The 19,136-nt window shown below is 43.6% G+C and overlaps 1 protein-coding gene across 1 annotated transcript in view; it reads right to left on the bottom strand.

Moving 5' to 3' along the window:
- pacs2 (phosphofurin acidic cluster sorting protein 2) overlaps positions 1–19,072 on the bottom strand; it is a 44,315-nt gene extending 25,243 nt beyond the window's left edge. The window contains exon 1 of the mRNA XM_079286163.1: positions 18,778–19,072. Coding sequence (XP_079142289.1) covers positions 18,778–18,896 — 119 coding nt within the window. The 5' untranslated portion in view covers positions 18,897–19,072. The remainder of the gene's footprint in view (positions 1–18,777) is intronic.
- Positions 19,073–19,136: the final 64 nt, after the last annotated feature.

Below are 19,136 nucleotides of genomic sequence, written 5' to 3' on the forward strand. Positions count from 1 at the left end.
GACGGGAAAGGTGAGCGAGAAGAGCTCCGAGTCTCTCAAGCATACTGTACCGTAGCTTATGGACTGCATACTGATGTGACACTGTTTTCGCATGTACAAGAAATTAGACACAGATTTTGGAAGGGAACTTTTCCTATTGACCTCAACAAACATTTTTATCATCAGCAGCGTTTCACAGGCTCTTCTCCAACGCTGGCTTCACCACCGAGGTCATGACAGCTTGACTCAAAAGTGAGTGTTGTCCTGCTGTTAATAAGGGCAGCACAACAGGAAACCACACGATGGCCTCACTGCGTAAACATAATCTAAACACATAAGATATGCATTATGAATTGCATGATCGAAGAAAAAAACAGATACATTTCATCTTTGCTTTGTTGTTGTTGTTGTTGTTGTTATTCCTGTGAGCCGCATTACTTTCCCTCAGGTTAAATCTGCACACTAAAACGTAATTGTTATTCTGTATTCCCATAAGAAGAACGAGGCCAAGCGCTGAATTTGTAAAAGCCATGAATAGATTCAAGTTTAAAAAGGCTTAGAGTGATGATCGGGCACTCTTTTCTTGTTTTTCTTCCCTCCTGTGGGGTTGGTATTATCTTGGTGGAGTGAGGCACGGGGCGGGATGCCAGGAAGCCTGAGGATGGAGAGTCCTGGGCTGGATCAGTTCCCAGGCTGCCCCCCCCCCCCCACCCCTCCAAACCGCCAGTCCTACATCCCCAAGATCAGCGAACATCCATGAGGTTCCGGGTTTGTGGGTGAGATTGTATATGTAGAGAGACCAGACACACACAAAGAGGGAAGAAACAAAAAGCGACAACAGAAAAGGAGGGAAAACGAAGCAGAAAGTGATGAAAGGGTGAGTAAGACGAAGAAAGTGAAAGCTACATAATGAAAGAGTGTGAGACCACAGAAACACAAAGACAGCAGCATTTGCACAGTCACAGCCCGATGCAACGATTTATTTTCGACGGCGCAAAAAACCAGATTTGACAGCCAGACATTCTTTGTCAGCATTTCGGTTTCACGCGCCGACATCTGCTCGCCTTCGACTCCCAATTACTGGCCCGTCCCGGAGAAGCAAACTCACAGCAGGAATGCAAGAACAACACTCCGGCAGGAAATGTTGTTTTTATTCACCGATGGACTTTATGATATTCTGGATTACTCTTCTGGTTTGTAGTTGAAGCCCTTGTGGTTTTGATACTGAAGGAGTTAAAAGAAGGACAACAGAGCACAAAACAACCAGCTGATCTGAGAGCCTCCTGTGCATGTACTGGTCTTATTGAACCAATCATTGCAGGTATTTATGAAGCCAGCGTTCAATGCATGGAAAGTTAGTGTGTATTATAAAAACAAATAAAGGTATAATAAAGAAAAAGAGAAGAAAGGGACATGAGGAAAACTAAAGCCGGAAGTCAGAATAATAAAATACACACAAAGTTCCTTGTAGTCGCGTTAAAGTATCAACAGGTAAGAGTTATTTTATGGAGACAAATTAAGAAATTGTTTTACTCAAGTATAAGAATCTCAACATTGTATTTAAGTGCAGTAGCTTATATGAGTAATGTACTTATTACCAATGCCCCCCACCACACACACACACACACACACACACACACACACACACACACACACACACACACACACACACACACACACACACACACACACACACACACACACACACACACACACACACACACACACTCAAGCAGAGGTACAGGAGGAAGAACAAACAGTGACTCTGATTGGACGTAACAATCTTTCCTCACGAATGACCCGACAGGGACTCAGCCCTCAACATCCCTCATTCAGACATCAACTGTATGAACAAAAGAGACAGCTGTATCTGTTAGTTAGAGGAAATGTGATTTATTTGTGGTTTATCTGGGATGTCAGAAGGAGGACGACCCTCTCCTGGCTCCTAACAGAGTAACGCTTTATTCATCCTTGACAAGTGCAATAAAGTGATTTAAGATGCTCTCTTGTCTGAATCTGGGACCGATTTGGATTTGCTTCTTTAAACATGGATGACTTTCTCAAGAGCGCAAATGTGTCCCTAAAATAACCGACCAGAGGCCACATCAGCAAAAAGACCCGGAGGAGCAACATGTTGAGTGTTTTACCTGCGATAGGTGAGACTATAGATCATAAGTTTTTATTTTCTGTTTCATGTGATGATTCCATCGCTCCGGTCGTGGCAAGTACCAAACTACGGTTACAAAGTACTGTACTTAAATACAATTTTGATGTACTTCAATCTATCCTACATGATACTTCTATTTCACTACATTTCAAAGAGATACGGTAAATGTACTTGTATCTTCACGACATATATCTAAGAGCAAGAGCTACTTTTCAAATTAAGATTTCACATACAAAATATTCAATCAGTTGAACAAAAATATGACTCATTGTTGGGCATTACACTACCAAACATATATGAAGTAGTTCTAATTAGCTCGACGTTGACCAGCGACAACATTAAAGTACCGCCTTCATATTAATTCATCAATAATAATGATCCGGCCTGATTTTTCAATCGTTTCATTCTTGTTATATTGCTAATATTAATAAGAGTCCTGCAATAAATCCAACCTTCAGGAGGGTCATAATGTTCAGATGTTGTGAGGTGCTGATTCAACTGTTTAATCATTTTGGAGGCTTTTTCTGTCTGACTGAACTTTCCCTTTAAGATGTTCAGTCTAAAACGAGCACATTAGCATATAGCTGGGAGTTGACCCGTATCCACTGCAGTGTTGGGAGCAGGATTCATTCACTGAGCCGCACATGACAGGCCTGCTAACACCCTGAGAACAACGTGTCAGAAACACATGCAGTTGTAGCAGGTTAAAAAGGTCCAAGAGGCAGACCGAGCAGTCGAACTGTACCACACACACACACACACGCACACACACACTATAATCAGTCAGCTGTGGTTCCTTCCCATTATTCAGACGTGTGCCGGGGGCTCTCCAGCGCTCAGCTGCTCATGCAATATTCAGATGTGGGATTTACCGGCTGGATGGGGAGACGGTGTAGTGAAGTGACAGAGCAGAACTTGGAAGGGGTGTGTGTGCGTGTGTGCGTGCGTGCGTGCGTGCGTGCGTGCGTGCGTGCGTGCGTGCGTGCGTGCGTGCGTGTGTGTGTGTGCGTGCGTGCATGCTTGCGTGAGAGAGTGTGTATTGGTTTTGAAGCTCAGGACACACGGAGCCCTAAAATAGGCCTGTCAAGAGAGGGCGGCTTTGACAGCAAGAGCTGAGAGGGAGTCTGTGAATGAATGTGTGCTGAAGTGCAGTGTCCACACAAACACACATACACACACACACACACACACACACACACACACACACACACAAATCCTCACTTACAAAACTTACATTTTGGAAAATACACGTATTATCTTACTTGCTGAGCGTTCGCTTATAAGATTGATTCCACTGCCATCACAGATGGTTAGCTTAGCTTAGCTACATAAAGACTGGAAACAGGGGGAAACAGCTAGCATGGCTCTGTCCAAAGGTAACATAATGCTAGAACCTCCCAAGCGCACTAATTAGCATGTTTGATCTTGTTTCGATTCACCCAAATGTTTTAAAACTCTCCTACTAAAACGACGCTCTATATAACCGCCAAACTTGCCTGAGAATAGTCACGTTTTTAAGTTTTCTTCAGCAGCTGTCTGTACGTCCATGGGGTACATTGCAAACAGATACTGCTAACGGCTGATTCGGCATACTCATAATTGTGCTAATTTAAGAGTATTTCACAAAATGCTGAATCATTCCTTTAACACGCTGCTGCTGCGACAGGACGTTGACCTTCTATCTTCATCATGTCTGCTTCTCAAAAACACATTTAAAGGGTGTGACGGCACACGGCAACAGCAAATCCCACACTATATTGATCCAAAATAAAAGCACACATGCATTTACTCACACACATTCTCCCTCTGTTGCTTATGAATAATAAACAAGTGGAGGCAAAGTCTAAACTCCGTCCCTCGCTTCCTATAAATCACGCTCATATTTGCTCATTGAATCTGTGTCAGTAGATCATTAAGCTCTGAAGGCCAACGGAGCGACAGGAGATAGATACAGCTCTGCTTTCTCCTTTTCACGCCTCTAACTGCTCTGCATTCACAACAACAGGCTTTTATCATGAGAGGAGGTGAGGGGGAAACGCTGGAGGAGGCTTTCCCTCCACGGCACCAAACACAGGAATGCCATTAGGTGAGAGAAATACAGACAGGATTCGACGATGGTACTTCCTAATTGGCATAAAGGGAGGACAACTGCATGAAAGGAAGCCAATGTGAATGAATGTGCACACATGAAAGATGGAGTAGAAAGAAACGGAGGAGAAACATTGAACATCACGATTGACGCATGCAGAGATAAACATCTGTTTATTCAGTTGCATGTATTAATTCACCCTCAGCAAAAGGGCAAATGAAAATACAAAATGTCGAAAAATGTGTCAGACGGTTGGCATTTTTATGACGTGCATGCACAATTAACCAGAGAAGAAGAAAACATCAGCTCCATAAAACAAAACCCATTAGTAGCAGGCAAACGTAAAAGTTTCTCCGAATTGTTTACATGGAAAAGGGAGAGCTTGCAGGTTGATTTAGGGACACGTTTTAGCCAGCAAATACCTTGTAGTCAGTTTTGTCTTTTTACAACAAGAAATAAAGAAAAGGAAATAAAGGGAGGGACAGAAGACGATAAAACAGGGGAAGAGAAGCTGACAAGGCGAGTTATAGACGGAGGGATAAAGATAATAAAGGTGAATTGGACGGGGGAGGTCACGTTCTCCTGGGAGAGACTGGGAACACATAGACCCCGAGGATACGGGAAACACTGAAACTCAACCGTAAAATCCTCACACACACGCCTCCTCCACTCCCCTCCGCCCTCATGTCCCGGCCCCGAGTCGTCCCGAACGACACTTTGACGGCTCAATAATTGACTGCTTATCTTTTATTAATAGAGGGAGCCATTAGTCCACAGAGACGCGTCCGGGGTTTGGTCTGCGTTCGCCTCCTCTCTCCTTTTGTCCCGTACATTATGGCTTCGCTGTGCCGTCTTCATTCGTCTGGTACACAACAGAGGTGTCCTGTGTTGCGTTTCCACGTTACCCAGAAAGAAAAGCTCCCATCAAGTAGCAGGAAATGAGTGGGTTCTTTTCAAAACCTCTTTCTAAAATGGCTACTTTTGGGGGGCAGTGGCGCTTCGGGACCATTTCAACACCACATGTGATTTTTGGGGTACCAAACATATTTAGCACAACTGTTACATACCATCACCACCAACATAGGTTTGGTTCTCCAAAATACATTTATTTATACGAAATTATTTGCCACAATTAGGGGCAGCAAGGCTTAATATCACAAACCGCCATTTTTTGGGGGAAAAAGGGTGCTTTAATCTTAATTTTTGCAAACGATGAGACATCAAGAAAACACATTCAGAGATGCTAACTTGATTGCCTCACAGACTCAGAGGTAAGTGCTGCTGACAGAAGATGATAAAATTAATATTTTTGGATGATGAGAAGACCAATTATGAATTATTAATCCGTTTCTTTAAACAACAAATACTTCACTAAGAAGACAAAATGTCTTCTCTGACTTACTTGAAAACAAGACAAACGAACGACACAACAAAGCTGCTCTGAGCTCGATGCCAACATCAACATGCTGATTGAGCACTTTCATCTTAGTTGAGTGTGTTAACATGCCAATCAGCACTGAACACAAAGTACAGATGAGGCTGATGGGAACGTCATTCGTTTGGTCATAAGCCAAAATATGGAAAATATAATTTCTTGACCTGATGATGCTGCTCGTTGAGAAGAAGATCACAGAAGTTATAACAATTCATACCGAGGAGAACATCAATGTGTGCTTTACGTCAACACATCCAACAACTGTTGAGATATTTCTCTAAAACACAAAAAAATGTGGAACCTCATGGTGGCGCTGGATGAAAAGTCAGAGGATTATAAAAGTCATTAGGATTTATCATTTGGGGGTTATGAATGTCTGAACCAAATGTGCCAATTCATCAAATAATTGAAGAGATATTTCATCCCTCGAGTCAAAAGCACTGGCCTTACAGCTGTAAATAGATAAAAGATGTACAGCAGTAGTGTGATTGAATAATGCACGATATTAGACCCACGTTGAACAGTTTCCCAACTGACCAGCAGAAGCTAATAAACTACTGTTTATTAGTAAATCTAAACAACAGTATTGAGTGTTTTCTCTGGAGTGAAAACACAAAGACCAATACCAGCGTCCCTCGCTATCTCCCAGTCTATGTAAACTGGAGTTGCGGCTGCTGGCGGGGCTTCATGGGCTTTATTGCCTGCAGACGCCAGAGCTGCTGAATGAAATCTAAAGCAGCGGAGGGAGATAAGCGTTATTGAAGGTGGACCCGAGCAAACACAGACCTTCAGCTTTGTGTTTCCAGACGTTTGTCCTGCAGAGACTTCCTCAAGCTGATCAGATGAACCCGACAGCTTTCTGCAGACGGAGGACTCAGTGGGCTTTAAATAAAGGCTTTCATCTTCAATTTAATATCTGAATTCTGACAAACAACTGCGATGTAATATTCACTGTTGATTCATAATATATCACCGAGACTTGTTTGTTTGGCTCTGTGGACGGCAGACAGTCGGCCAAACACTTTGGTCCAAAGTGAAATAACTTGACAACTATTGAATGGACTGCCTTGAAATGTAACAGATGAATCCTGTTGATGTTGGGTAACTTTTCATTGTGAATCATCATCGGGTCAAACCTAATTTGTCCAAAACTTTTATTCATGCCCAACATCAGCAGAACTAATGACATTCCACCAACCTGTACTACCTCAATAACCATGATCATGATAACAATAACCACAGTCAAAAGTGTAAATGCAAAGTAAAAAAAAGGAAAAAAGGTTTGCAAAAGATAAGTAGCATGTTGCTTTCAGGATGAGTTTCCCAAAAGCTTCAGAAAAACAATGAAAACTGCTTTTCCACTGCGTGTAAAATTCACAGACTGAACGTCAGCGTTCATTAAAGCAGCGTTTCTATACCATACACTCTCCTGATGGGCACAACCATAACACTCTGTCAACACGATACGACGCCAGCAACTCATCGGTATTGTTCTATGAATTACGTTTCCTCCACCTGCTCAGCGTAACAGTGACCTAGAAACAGTAACCACAATGGATCCCAAAATGGTTTATCTCCAGGGAGACGTGTGTGTGTGTGTGTGTGGTTACACATTTGTGTGTTTAGCAGAGAGGGAAAAGAGAGGTGAACGTCATGAAAGAAAGACAAGGTGCGCGTTATGAGTCAGTGAGGTCTGCGGTTAATCCAGCTGCCGCAGAACAAAGACGCATCAAGCAGCCGGCCGTGAGCCAAGTCGTTGTTTTATGTTTCCGAGTGCAGAGAGTCTTACGCACTCAAGCACTCAAAATGATCCGTGCCCTCCGAGAGCCGCGGGGGGCCGCAGCACAAGCTGGAACACAAATGAGGGCTTTTTACGCAGCGATCAGCAGCGCGCCGCTCCACCCGTGATGCCGCGCTGCTCGACACCCACTTTAACCAACTCTAGGCCAAAAAAAATATACAACACAAAAAAATGTCAACTGACCTGTGTTCATATCCAGGACCTTTGAAATCATTCTGAAGCAAGACGTTCACCGTGTTCAACCACAATTATTCAAGCTGTCAGAGAGGAGCACTGATAAACATGTTGTTCCTGAAACAGCGGCTGGTTCAGTCAGGCACACAGGTGCGTCTGACAAAAGCATAGAAAGTGCATGATGTGAATGTATCTGCACGACATTGGCCATGTGGCATTTATATGCTGCTTCAGTAGAACAGCCTCCTCTTTTTCACCTGGATGCAGGAGTTTGCTCCTGTTCAGCAACAAAAGCATCAGTGAGGCCTGACTCGCTGCTCATCTCACGTTCTAGAGGTCAGAGCTCTGTGCAGGCCGGTCTACTTCTCCCACACCGAACCGAAGAAACTGTCTAAAATATGATGGAATGTATCAGATTACTCTTAGTTTGAAGAAAGTCCTGACTGTGAAAATAATAGGAATATGTGGAAATGTGTCCAAATTGGATTATTTCCTTGGTGCCGAAAGGCATAAAGTCAATATTGTATCTTATCAACTTCATTTAAATAAAAAGTTATTTTAATTTTGTGAGAAAAGGTCAACAGGGTTCTTTCTTTCAAGATTCATAAAAACTTGTTGGGAAACTCTAAAGGTTACATTTTGAACTTTACATGCAACTGAAGCTGAAATGATTCACGACTCATTTCAGTCGTATTTCAAGAAGAAAGTTTGAACTTTTGGTCAAACAAAACAAGACATTTGAAGACGTCACGTTGTGCTCTGTGAACTTGCGATTGGCATTTTATCACTGGTTTGTGACATTTTCTCAACGAAACAATTAGAATTAGTTGCAGCCCTAAATCGACCTCCTCCATCAGGCCAATCAATACGTTTCTAAAATGCCAGACCGCCATAAAGTTCGACGAAAAGTGAATTACACAAACAGCAGACACTTCAGATCTCATTCCAGCAGGATCTGAAGTGTCCTACATGATGATGTTCACACCAGTCGGGAGTTTGTTGATTCAAGGAACTATAATTGCAAAACAAACAGAAAAAGTCATCGCAGCTCTTTTGTCCGAGTAATTATAGAGCAGTCTGCAAATTACCGGTGACGTCACAACAGTGAAACCACATCTGCACGACTCTCTGTGTCGTTTGGTTAAAGAGCCCTCTGTAGCGTTGCTCCGACGGGTTTCTGCTCGAAATGGACACGCAGGGCACTCTGTCCATTTATAACAGTGTTTATTGACTGAAGTGCTGAACGGGTCACATTTCATCCACCTACAACTGTTTTAATCGGAGGGTCTGTTCAAGCTCTTTACGGACTAAATGAGAGTCTGAATTCTGTGGCTGAAGTGGATTAAGTCAGTGAAGCCCATTTTAAAAGGACTACTATGTCAACGAATCACCACCGGTAGGCTCAAACGTAGCTCCGGAACAGTTGTAGCTCCTTAAAGAAGGATGGCAGCTTCAAGCCAAGAAACTGTCATGTTGTTACAGAAGATTTCTACACGAGGGAAACTGACCGATATGTCATTTGTAACGTCTGAACACCTTTAAAAACAAGCGCATTCTGTCGGTTAGCCTTAAGTTGAAACATGCTTTCAATGTCTAAAGTGGAGCTGCAACTAGGGTGACCAGATGAGAATGGGTCAAACCTGGGGGTGTGGCCTCCAGTACATTACACAGTAATAATAATAACAGCAGTGTTCTTTTCTGCAGATTTTGCCAAACAAACGCTTTGTTTGGATGTCTTAAGGCAGCAGTGATTCATGAGTACCGGTATATCCCTTCCCGCTCCGACCTGCAGTCATGCTTTTAATGTTGAGGTCCAGGTCCCGGGACACCGGGCTCCCTGTCAGTGATGGACGCTTTAATCTCCCTCTGCCAACAACGTCACAGCACGGCTAAAAACACCACAATAATGCATGTACGCTACGAACATAACAGTGTTGTGTTCGTAGCTTACAGCTAAATGATTTTCACAACGATCAGTTGGCCTATTTGATATTTATGTGTCATGTCCTATTTTAGGACGAGTTGGTTTGACTGACAAGATATTTAAAGACATCGGACTTTGAGAAACTTGTCAAATGAATCAATAATATGCATGGACTTTTGTTAAAGATCTTCTGTGATAACACTGAGATCTGTAGTCCACTTGGATTCACAACACTTTGATTTAAATAGTGACGCTTTACAGTGTTAACAGCAGAATCTCCAGAAACCTTTTTTATTATTTTTTTTACGCTATTTCAACATCGTCCACAGCTGTTGGAGCTCTTTCAGAGGGTCACACATCACACGGTAACCCATTTCTCCTGTCTATTCTCTAAGCTGTAAGCGAAGCTATTAATAGCCGCTTTCTGCTCAAACAAATATGAATTAAAGAGACAGTGAAGCTGAATTTTACAGACCGATCAGACACAAAACATCCCTCCTGTCTGGACGTATGAGCAGCACTACAGGGGCTTTAAGCACCACACTTGACTGAATGCGAGGTCTGTCGTCTGTCTTGACGAGTCACTTTCACTATGAAAATGTCTAGTCGACGTCTGTGTTGCAGCAGGTTAGCTGGACCACGCTGCTTGCTCAGCATCTGGGTTGGGGGGGGGGGGGGGGGGGGGGCACAGAGGTGATGTTTACAGGCTTGTAAAGCGGTGCTGATTTCTCACTGGCAGCGATGATGATTGCTCATTTCGACCGACATCCAGGGGCAGAGATGAAAGGTCTTAGCTGCCGATGCCAACCTCAGCATTTTCTCCGTGTCCATCTGTCCTGCCAATACGTCGGGGAGGTAACACGGAAGAGGTCATATGAACCAGCCACCCAGGAGCAAGACGCCAGACGTGGCACGGCAGCGTTGCTAATTACTACAATATGTGAAACCTTCTAAGCTCTCCTCCCGGCCGCAGGTTTTCTAAAAAAAGGGAAGCTGACCTACATTTCTCCTCCATGCTCTGAATTCAGAAACGGTTCTTTAAGCCTCAGCGAGGGGAAGAAGTGAAACAGAAAGTCTCTCTTTTCACACCGCCGGCTGCAAGAGGCCGACGGGGCCTTCACAGGAGCTCACACACAATGCACTGAGAGTGAAGGCATTGGGCAGATGAATCATTATGAAACTGATTAAGTCATAACTGAGATATCAAATCTGTGATAACACACTCCAGCAAAACCGTGCACAGCATTAACAATCAACCACCAATGTCAGATACACCGGATGATTTGTTTGACATTACCTCGGCCAAAGTGCAACACAAACACTGCTGCTGTGGGAATCAGTGACTGATGCTTTGCAAGGAATTCCCTGGAAGTCAATGTTTGCGCACACAAATCAACACCGCGGTGGCAATATGACTGCGTCCGGCAACAATCACTCTACTCGGTGCAGGAATTCACATCAATATGAGAATGAAGGAACAAATCAAGATGTCAGGAAATAGATAAATAAATAAAAACACGGCGCTCTAAGTCATGATGAATAATATGGCGATAGTGCAAAATGTAAATGTAGGAAAGGTGTCAGAATTACGAGACCCATTTGAGGCTGATCATTGAGCAGTTGTATCACGAGTGAGGCAGAACATTTCATTTGGGCCGGAGACAATCATCCAGGAAGAGTTCATGTTATTAACTTTGACAGAACAGATGAAATGAAAGACAGCAGAGCACGTTCACTCGAGAAGCATTTCGATCTTTTACTGAAGTAAAAGTCGCAATATCACACTGCAACGATACTCTGCAACAAGTAAAAGGCCTGCGTTCACATTTTACTAAAGTATTAGGAAAAAGAAAACCTAAAGTACTCATCCCATTTCATTTTAATGTTTGTTTTATGTACTACATTATCAGATTATTATCACTAACAGTACTGTTAATGTTGTGGCCGGTTGAGGAGGAGCACATTTTAATTACAATACTTTATAAATGTCACTATTTGGTAGGTCAATCCTTTGTTTACACTGTTTATAAACTCACTGTAGGTTTTCTGTGAGATAAATGAAGTGCAGTAAAAAGAACAGTAATTCCCTGTGAAATGTAGAGGAGTAGAGGTTTAATCTCTCTCTCTCGCTTTGCCTTTTTTCAGCCCGTTAACCTCATCCAGCTGCAGTGTTTACTCTTTAAAACAAACAAAGCAAAAAATAGAAAGTTGTGTCCATCAGAATTTTCTAGAAGCCAGAGTGAGATCTTCAAATTGCCCGTTGACCAAAAAGACCTAAATTAAATAGACACGGACATATTATCACAGTTTGTACGTGAAAGTGTTAGCAAACAGTAAGTCGGACATTCACTCTCTCCGTTTTTGGTCTCCACCAACGCCCGAGTAAAATATCACCAGTAAGCTGTTCTTATCATGTGTCTGGATGCCATTTAGTGTGCTCTCCGTCACCCATCTATTTAGACGAAGAGACCCCCTGAAGAGGCCGTTGTTCCCCGGACTGAACACTTGGTGACTCATGAACTGGTCATGGTTGGTTTAACTCTGCTGAATCAGGGCTGACATTTTCCTCCAAGAAGCGAGCGTGCTGCCATGTTGAAAAATAAATTCTCGACTCCATATCTCAAACGCTGCATGTGCTTGTCCCATTTTCCAATTAGCATGAATTTAATTTGGGGGAGCTAATAAAAACGTCAGCGCTGAAGATCCATGTGGAATATTTCACAGTAATACAGCTTCAGCTCCTGAGCCCAGAGGAATTAAACGCCTCAAACACAAAAGTAATCTTTCTTTTTTTTTTGTCATTTTTACAATCTTTATTCACCCAAAAGAAGATGTACTTCTTTATCTGTTGCTGTGCTGTTTCTTAGTAGCTCCTTATGTGCAACTGAAAACATCCTTGACACCACAGCCGGTTTAAATCTGGCTATTTACAGTAATCTGGTGTTTATGTGTATTATATCAACTGGATGATATCCGTCAGATTGCTGCAGGCCTTGACTTTTGACTGCCTCCAGCCAAAGACCATAGCTCAAGTAAACCAGCGAAACTCAATGTTAACAATCCCCGTTCGGCTTGTTCAGTGTTGCAGGTTTTTGTGAACATATATAGACTCTCGAACAGCAGCTTTTTTTAATATTCCTAAACTCATTTTGCAGAGAGGCGGTGGATTAAAACCACGATCTGAACAGATACTATCAAAGCTGCTTCTTTAAAATCAAATAATGTCTGTGGGGAAATAATAGCAGAACACAAGAAGCAGAACAGTCGGGCGTGACACAGCGCGCCGAGGCATGAGGAAAGTCAGCTGGAGGCTAAATTGATCGGCATCCAGAGTCAAAAAGCATCTCAAGTGTGTGTGTGTGTGTGTGTGTGTGTGTGTGTGTGTGTGTGTGTGTGTGTGTGTGTGTCTGTGTGTGTGAGAGAGAGAGGGGAGGCGACTGCCCTTTCTCGTCCTGCCCCGTCTGTCCTCCAGGATGTGCTGCATCAGCAAGATGGAGGATATCTGGATGTCTTACATACGGCCCTGTGACTTAACATTCAAAGAACACGGCAGAGATTCACTTGACAAAGACGAAAACAAGTGTGAAAGTTAGCAGTGGTGTGACTTTGTGAAACTGCTGCAGTGGTCCACCATTTTGGCACGAACTGAAATAGTCGGGTTTTGTGTGTTGTTACAGATTTTAAAGCCCTCTGAGGCAGTTTGTGGTATTGAGCTATACAAATAAAATTGAATAGAAATAGCTGAACATGAAATTTTGTTCAGACATTCATTGTCCCCAGCAAAAAGTCTTTATTACGCACATTTATGGCTGGATTCATGGTCCACAGATGATGAATCCTAGCTACTTGGTGAGCCCTTGACCTTTTCTCCGCTTCCTCCAGCAGCTCAGCGTTTTCACTAATCCTGTGAAATGGCTTCACATTTACTGGAAAGATTGGCACGAGATTTCTGATGATTCGCTGACATTTCCTCGAGCAGCATCGTGAGTGGCCCGCGACCCTGAACAGGATAAGCGGTTTGGATAATGGAATGGAATGGAACATCGTGAGTGGGACCTTTGTGGTTGTTGTCCAAAACAATCCCTGCAAGTATGAGATGGATTGCCATGAATGTGTTACACACATTCATGTTGCCGCCAAGATGAACTGTAACAACTTCGGTGATCCCTTAACTTCTCCTCTTGCACATTAAACACAGACTGAAGTGGAGGTAGTCCCTGTGACGTCACCCCTTCATTTGGGGACTGCAGTTTTGAAGCCTCGAGTTCTGCATTTTGGCCATCGCCATCTTGGTTTTGATACCAGAAGTGACACGAGAGGCTGGAGCTAAGTAAGTACGACCAAACAATGAACAACACATCTTTAGGCTACCGACTGTGAAAGGGTTAAAGTTGCAAAACGGAGACATGGACAATCCTCAGAGCGGACAACGCTGTGGAAGCGACCTGTCAATCACAAGGTAGCCTGAACTCAAAGCATACACTGCTGTATCATCCATTTGACTCTAAATGGACAATCATTTAGTGAATGAACATCATGTTGTGTTGAAGAAGACTTGAAAGTAAAGATTGAGACCATAAACTCACGTTCACAATGTTTACCGAGGTAATACAGAAGTGAGAAATAGGGTCACTTCTATACAATCAGACTTCTTTTTGAGCATTTAGCTCAAAGCAACTAAAGCCTCACAGAGCTCTTAGCATTGCTAAAGCTCCCAAACATTGTTACAGAACAGGCACTGAGTGCAGGACAACAAGAACAAGAAGGAGAACTGAAAACAATGAGAGGCTTTAACTGCCTCTCACTCATCCTACTCTAAATTCCCGCAGTGTGAGCATCCCAGGCAGCCGGGGGACAAAAGAGCGAGTGTCTCTCTGCTGCTCAAAGCGACATCTCAGCACTCTCGCCTCCAACAGGCCCAAATATGACAGCCTACTGGGACCAGCTGTCACTCGAGGGCCCGTTCAATCCGGCCTCTGTCTCGGAGATTGGCCCCATCTCTCTCGCGGCACTTAGCCTCACACCTGTGGGCTGATGTGCAGAAATGCGACTGACGCCCACAAAAATACCAAGCTGAAACACAGCTCCTTGCCCTCGGCTCTCTAAGAGAAGCTTAGGCGTTCACATCGCCAGCGTGATTGATTTTGAACGCAGGTTAGAGGGCTGGAGTGGCTCTGAGAAGACACGGCCATCTTTTGAAATAAGATGCGCAATTACTGAAACACATTCAGGAGCCCCGAGCCATGAAAAGCCGCGCTTGCTCATTCAAATGCCTCTCACGACGACGTGACAGAACATAAGAGCATATTTCACACTCACACTCAGGATGTCAGACACGCACTAAGGCCGGCTGCTGAGGATTCATAAGGACAACCCTCCGTGTATCCTTCATGTACTTCATATCCTGACTTCACATGATGGGCAGCAGCCGCATCCCCATAAGCGCTCTGATAATGCACGTGACAACAGTTGCATTTCAGCAGACAGGTCCAAATCCGACATCTGGATTTCCAGGTAATTATCATTCAACCACCCTCTAAGGTGGTGAAAGCCCCTCCCTCACCTGCGATAGGTGGTTATGAAGCATCTCAGAGTGGAGCGGCACGTGTCCTGAAGAGACTCTGGGAAACGTGAGACGAGTGCCGAGGCAGCACTTCTACAAGCCTCCCGGCCTGATAGCCTTGGGCTTCTGTGACCTCCGGGCCACAGCGAGCGGGATTCATGGAGGAATGAAGAAATTACAAATTACATTCATAAGGAACACAGTGTAGCGGTTTGAATAATAAAAAAATGGTTTGCTTCAATGTTTCACAAGCGAGGTAAAGAAACACCAGGAAGGACACAAAAGGTTTGTTATCTAAATCTAAACTCTCATTGAGGCAACAAAACCAGGTCTAAACATGGATCACCACAGGGGACATGTTAGTAAAAACTACTTTCCACCTTGGATACATCGTCTCATATCTTTACATCTCATCACGTCAGAGTCTTGCTTGTCTTTGAACGCAGCCTTAAAAACAGTCTTTTCCATCTTTTGTTTCGTCATATACTAAACTGCTGCTCCATGACCCGACGACTCGCACAACAAGCTTACTTTTTGCTTTCTCGCCGAGAGAAAATCGACAGCACTCTCATGTCGGTCGACTTAAATATGAGGCCGGAGCCATGAGATGGTTAGCTTAGCTTAGCATAAAGACGGTCATCTCGTTTGTTCAATTCGTGCGAAAGTGCAAAAACCCCAAGTTGCAGTTTCACGAGGAGTCATGTACGAGTACGAGAGCGCCGTCAACCTTCTCATCGAACTCTGAGGAAGAAAACGCAAAAATCTTGAATTATTCTTTAAAACAGCAACGCGGCACTTATTAAGGCGGCTGATGGCACGAGGTGCTGTGACTTAATTACAGATTACTGAAGACACTTTTTTACATTTGTTTTTCATGTCTCATTACAAACTAAAGAATCAGTAAATTGCTGACAACATGCTTTTGATGAGTATACATGTGGCTTTGTAGGACCGTGTGAATCATAAACAGATTTTAGAGTGAATTAAATGTGTGAAAACACTGATCGTGCACATTTTTCATGACTAAACTTCGACTGTTTTGCCATAATCTGCAAAAGCATTCTCCCATGTGTGTCCTCCCCCACAGCTTTCTTTCTGTTTCGATAAAAGATAAAATAGTAAAGATGCCCTTTGGAGCAATTCCTGTAAACAAATAAACACAATCGGTGTTACTCACCAAAACACTGCGACTCCCTGAGGTCTGACAAACATGTGGAACGCATTCCCTTCTGTATTATCTCTGCATATTACACAGTCGTTGTACTTTATACTGTGAACTTTTGCACATGCCATCGTCTTTCTTCAAACACTGTCCAGCTCTTTTTATTTAAAATAGATATATATATAATTAATTAATTAATTGGTCTATTACACGTTTGTGATTCTTGCCTTTTGCAGTGTTGTCTTACTGCAAACTCCTTGAAACTTAGCAATAAACTTAATTCTGATTCGTCAAACATTTGGACAGCATATAAAAAATAAAAAATAAATAATTTACATCCATGTTTAGCAGCTTTGCAGTCTTCTTCTGCAGAAAATGAGGAGCCACTGATGTAGAAAGTGCTCTGTAGCGCTACTGGAGGTCAGAAACTCCACAGGGCACCTTTACAAGAAGACTGGCAGCATTCAGTTTGTTTATCCGCCTTGAGAGGCTGATATCACTGAATGAGACGGTTGATCCGACATCTGCTTAACAAGCAGAGCTCCTCCTGTCTGAACTCTGACAGACGGCGGTCAATAGGGCGCTGCAGTGATCTGGATTGGCTGTGAGGTGGCTCTGTGTCGAAAGCCAACACATGAAATAAAGTGGAACCTGAACCAACACTGTTCCTGTATCGCCGACAGACACGCAGGGTCACGGCGGGATTGAACCGGCGACTGGTTTAGTCACAGAAACCTTTTCATCCACTCGTCCACGCTGCTGGATAACATCACAGCGATGCTATTTCTGGAAATGAATTAGCCTCATTTCAGCTAAAAGCCATGCAATGCCCACTGAAGGTATTAACTTAAGAGGATATAATAAATAAATAAATAACTCATAAACTCATGTTCATTACAGCTATTTGTTCTCCTTTCTCTGCAGGCTGACAGCTGCTGACCAAAGTCTGACAGCAGGTATTGTTCGTCAAATGGAGTTTAAACCACAAATTCTATCAAATGTATTTCCGTCATACATAAAAATGTGCTTTTACTAACATGATATCCATGATGTCAAAAAGCTTTGATCACATCTCCAGGAACACTGCCAATAAAACCGGTCTTTGTTTCCAGCGAGGCTTTGGTTGAAGAAGTTCTACGAACATCACACGAAGCTGCAAGGCAACCGGAAATGTACAGCTTCAATCAGAAGAGCAAACGTCTGCACACGGACTCCAAACCACCAATTCATTGAAATGGACAACGTTTTGATCACGGTGGGATCTTCATGTCAGGTCAAAATGAAGCCCAAACCCAAAGATCAGACAGTTTCCTGTCTTTTCTATTGAAAGTACAAATTCAGTCACTGACTGAATTTGTCAATACTCTACTTTTGCAAATATATGAGCACAACTCAACATCATTTTAAGTCTTGTAATGAAGGCGGTTCAGGCTGTAACAATCTCTGTTGTAGTTTTCTTATCTGCAAGATTCTTACCTCTCAATTAAGGATATTGTGAACCAATCAAAACACATTGCACATATTCAGTATATATTAAATAACTTGTCCTTTGAGGTCATTCCAACTTATGGATCCACGTTGCAATTCAGAAAAGTGCACAGCAAGCGTATATATGTATTTCAGCTTCTCACATGTGAAGATTTGCTGCTTTTCTCTGTTTTATACAACTATACAATATAAATATCTTTGGATGTTGGCATGAGACAAAACAAGTAGTTTGAAGACCTGACCTCTTGGAGAATGTGATGAGTATTTTGAAGACTTAACAATCAATGGATGAATCGATCAGGAAAATAAGTTTAGTTGCAGCTCCATCATGTAAATCACAACATCTGCTGAGCTCACATGTGAACAAATGCACCTCCACCACACTGCTGAATGAAGGCCACGTGACACGATCTCAAAAGATACCAAGTGGACCTAAAATTTGGGATTGTTTTGCCATAATTATGCCACATTCGTCTCATCATACAAAATCAGACCTGAGCAGTAGATTCAGAATTTGGCAGCATGAACAGGGCCTCTGACTCTCTGGGTCACAGGAGACAAACGGTCTCCATGGTGCAGCCCGCTGGCACAATGATCTGGCATAAAGCTGGTTATCTATCTGAACAGCTGAGCGGATGATTCAACACACACACACACACACATGTATCTGCAGAGGAAACAGCATTATAGTGATCTAACGCTGCACTGCTGGAGGATTTGTCCGTGAGTTGTTTGTGTTGGTGGCCCGCCCGCAGACACACTTTAAACACATTTCCATTCAATTGAAATGAAAACAATGCAGATGTCTGGATGAGCCCGCTGCAGGGGCCTCCCTCCCTGCACGGGCATCCACTTGGCACGATGATATCACACAGCTAGCTGCTGGTGCAGCTGTAACGCGAGCGTGCTGATAAATGACAGCCTGCATGGCGCATTGGAGACGCTGTAAAGTTTAAAAGGACAGCGTGCTGTGCCGCGCGCGCAAGCCGCCTTACCTGGGGATGCAGTTCGGGGAGGATCCGTCTATCTCCCATGTGGCAAACAGGTTCATGGGCACCGGTCTGTTGAGAGCTCCGCTCCCGGGGAAGCTCAACCGGCCACTTCTCTCCGCCATGGTTCGGGCTGCGGCTGCTGGGACTGTCCGACACCGAGCTGGGGGCGGGCGGGGGGGTGTAAACAGCAGACCGGTGCGGGGGTCTTCTGTGCGCGCGCGTTTGTTTGTGTGTGTGTGTATCCGTTAAATAGAGCCGTGACACGCTCACGTCAGTGCGATGTGAACGGCGGAGGACGAGCTCATTTCTCCGTCCTTGTTTACTGGGCCGGGCAGGTCGGTGTGGTCCTCGTGTACCGCGGA

Source organism: Melanostigma gelatinosum (assembly GCF_949748355.1).
Source record: "Melanostigma gelatinosum genome assembly, chromosome: 16".
NCBI classification, from domain to species: Eukaryota; Metazoa; Chordata; class Actinopteri; order Perciformes; family Zoarcidae; genus Melanostigma; species Melanostigma gelatinosum.